Source organism: Carlito syrichta, unplaced genomic scaffold (assembly GCF_000164805.1).
Source record: "Carlito syrichta isolate Samal-C Ts95f unplaced genomic scaffold, Tarsius_syrichta-2.0.1 Scaffold315850, whole genome shotgun sequence".
In the NCBI taxonomy this organism is placed as follows: domain Eukaryota; kingdom Metazoa; phylum Chordata; class Mammalia; order Primates; family Tarsiidae; genus Carlito; species Carlito syrichta.
The window spans coordinates 240,316-243,299 of NW_007259946.1; the positions used below are offsets into that span (position 1 = coordinate 240,316).

Below are 2,984 nucleotides of genomic sequence, written 5' to 3' on the forward strand. Positions count from 1 at the left end.
GAGATGAGGTCTCACTGCCCAGGCGGGTCTCGAACCCGCGGGCTCAGGCAATCCACTCACCTCAGCCTCCCAAAGGTGCGGGATTACAGGCTGAGCCACCGAGGCCGGCTCATTATCTTCTAAAAGTACTAACAGTCCTAAACATAGACTGACTGACTGGTAATGATCATCCACTTTTAGAACCCTTAGTCTTGTTTCTCAATCCTGTGGTGTATCCGTGTTAGACTTTTGGCAATACTCTCTTCAGTTTCTAGTTATTTTTGTGGGGTTAAAAAGGGTGATATGGCAGATTCTAGGCATAATAAACATACTGAACATAATAAAATAGGTACTAGGGGGTGGCCTTGTGAATAGAAGTGGAGCAGAAAGAGGGAAGGATGAAAAAATGAAAGAGGCAGTCTTTGCTCTCAACTAACTTACAGCCTCATGGGGGGAACCCATAAATATCAACTGTGGAGATTTGTGGGCATTGCATCTGAGTGCAATTAATAATAGTAATGGAGTAACTGAATTTTTCTCTTTGAATGCAGGTGGTGTTAGCAAAGCACGTATATGAGCAGGTTTTACAAACACTGGACAATCTCGTGTACAGTGAAGATCTGAATAAGTTTCCAGCCAGTGCTGCCTCCTCCCCTGGCCCTAGTTCTCCTCTGCCTCCCCTCAGTACCAGCGGGGAACCTTCTGTTGAAAGGAAGGAAAATGGATTGTTCAGCCACTCCAGCCTTTCCAACACTTCTCAAAAGTCCTTGTCCATAAAAGAAGTCAAATCCTTTACTCAGATTCAAGCCAACTTTTGTATTTCAGAGCTTCAGGTTCAGCTAAGTGGAGATCTGACTTTGGGAGCCCAAGGTCTTGTGAGCTTAAAGTTTCAGGATTTTGAGGTGGAATTCAGTAAAGATCATCCTCAGACTTTATCCATCCAGATTGCCCTGCGTTCTCTGCTGATGGAAGACTTACTAGAGAAAAATCCAGATTCCAAATATAAGAACCTGATGGTGTCTCGAGGAGCTCCCAAACCGTCTAGTTTAGCACAAAAAGAATATCTTTCTCAGTCTTGCCCATCAGTATCCAATGTGGAATATCCTGATATGCCTCGTTCTCTCCCTTCCCACATGGAAGAAGCTCCTAATGTCTTTCAGTTGTATCAAAGACCCACCTCTGCATCCCGGAAAAAGCAAAAGGAAGTCCAAGACAAGGACTATCCCTTGACCCCACCTCCTTCTCCAACAGCAGATGAGCCCAAGATACTTGTTGGAAAGAGTAAATTTGATGATTCCTTGGTCCATATCAATATATTCTTGGTGGATAAGAAACATCCAGAATTCTCTTCCAGTTATAATCAAGTTAACCGGAGCATTGATGTTGATTTTAACTGTTTGGATGTGCTGATCACACTGCAAACCTGGGTTGTGATACTAGATTTTTTTGGAATTGGCTCCACTGCAGACAACCATGCAATGAAGGTGCCTCCTGAGGATGTTCTACAAAATGTTAAGTCAGATTCAAATGCTTCGATGGAGTCTGAACTTCAGGATCCAGTTAACACCAAGCTGGATCTCAAGGTAACAGTTCCCTTTGGCTCCCTTAAGTTCTAAAGATGAATTTGGGTTTATTTAAATACAAGCATTTTACATTTATCCTGGAAAATAGCTCTTGTTGACAGAGGAGCTATGTAGTCCTCTAGGTGTCTGTTACAAAAGGGGTAGATGTTAATGTTTTAGAAAAGGTTTTAGTGTAAATTTCATCTGGAGACAGGGAAAGCAAGTGATTTAACAATGACTTATCTTTCCTTTGAGCTCTGTAATTCAGTGAGATTACTTTGCTTCTCTGGGTCTCAGTTTCTTTCACTTCCACACTAAAGGAGGTAATGATGTAAAACCCCTTGCTGATGTCTAGTGCGTAGTAACAATTTTAAAGTGTGACTTTTGTTATTATCTCCCCATTCTCCCAGAACATTATTTGTTTTCATGAGGGCAACAATGTAACTGTGAAGAACGAAGTCTCAAAAGTTAGACTAAGCTTGAATCCTGGTACTTTTTTGGGGGTTGGAGTCTCACTCCATTGCCCAGGCTAGAGTGCAGTGGCCTGCTCACGGCCACCCCAGGGTCAACCTGCTGGGCTCTGGTGATCCTTCCACCTCAGCCTTCTAAGCAGCTGGAACTACAGGTGTATGCTACCACATCTGGCTAATTTTTTTGATTTTTTTTTGTAGGGATGAGGTCTTGCCAAGTTTCCCAGGTTGTTCTTGAACCCATGGACTCAGGCAATCCTCTCACCTCGGCTTCCCAAATTGCTGAAATTACAGGCTTGAGCCACTGTGCCGGGCCCTGATACTTTCACTATATTAATATAGTTGTGTGTAGCCTCAGGCAAACGAACCTCTTTTCCTCTCATTTTTTCCATCAATAAGTTAGGGGTGTTCAGTGGTGCCTACATTGTAGGGTTGTTGTGAGGATTCTTTGAGATGACATAGGTAACAGCTCTTTGCACAGAGCATGACACCAACAAGCATTCAATAAATGGTAGCTATTATTATTTTTAATATTACATGGATTGCTGTACTTAACACGTCTTTGGTAAGTATATTGTAAATATTTAAAGAAGACAGCATAGCTGTCTGAATTCATAACTGTTCTGCTCTATGTGACGGAACAGTAAGGGGTGACAGCAATTCAATGGAATTGGCCATTTGTGGTCCATAGGTTTGTCGTAGCTAGCTCCAGTCCAGAGCCCTGGAATTGCCGCAGTGGCTGATGACATTTGTGAGCCTTGAAGATGTTCTTCATCCATCTGTCTTAGCATGTGTGGACTTGCACTTACTGCGAGGGAGCAGTTGGAGTAGAATCATGTTTCATACAGTTGCCATTTTCTTTCTTTTTTTTTTTTTTTTTGAGTTGGAGTCTCACTCTGTCACCCAGACTAGAATGCAAGTGGCCGCTCCCGGCCACCACAGCCTCGACCTGCTGGGCTCCAGCGATCCTTCC

The 2,984-nt window shown here is 43.1% G+C and overlaps 1 protein-coding gene across 2 annotated transcripts in view; it reads left to right on the forward strand.

Annotated features, from left to right (window-relative positions):
* Positions 1-2,984, forward strand: part of VPS13D (vacuolar protein sorting 13 homolog D) — a 255,403-nt gene that overhangs the window by 46,463 nt on the left and 205,956 nt on the right. For both annotated transcript variants that reach the window (XM_021706673.1, XM_008073459.2), the window contains exon 20: positions 531-1,562. In XM_021706673.1, coding sequence (XP_021562348.1) covers positions 531-1,562 — 1,032 coding nt within the window. The remainder of the gene's footprint in view (positions 1-530; positions 1,563-2,984) is intronic.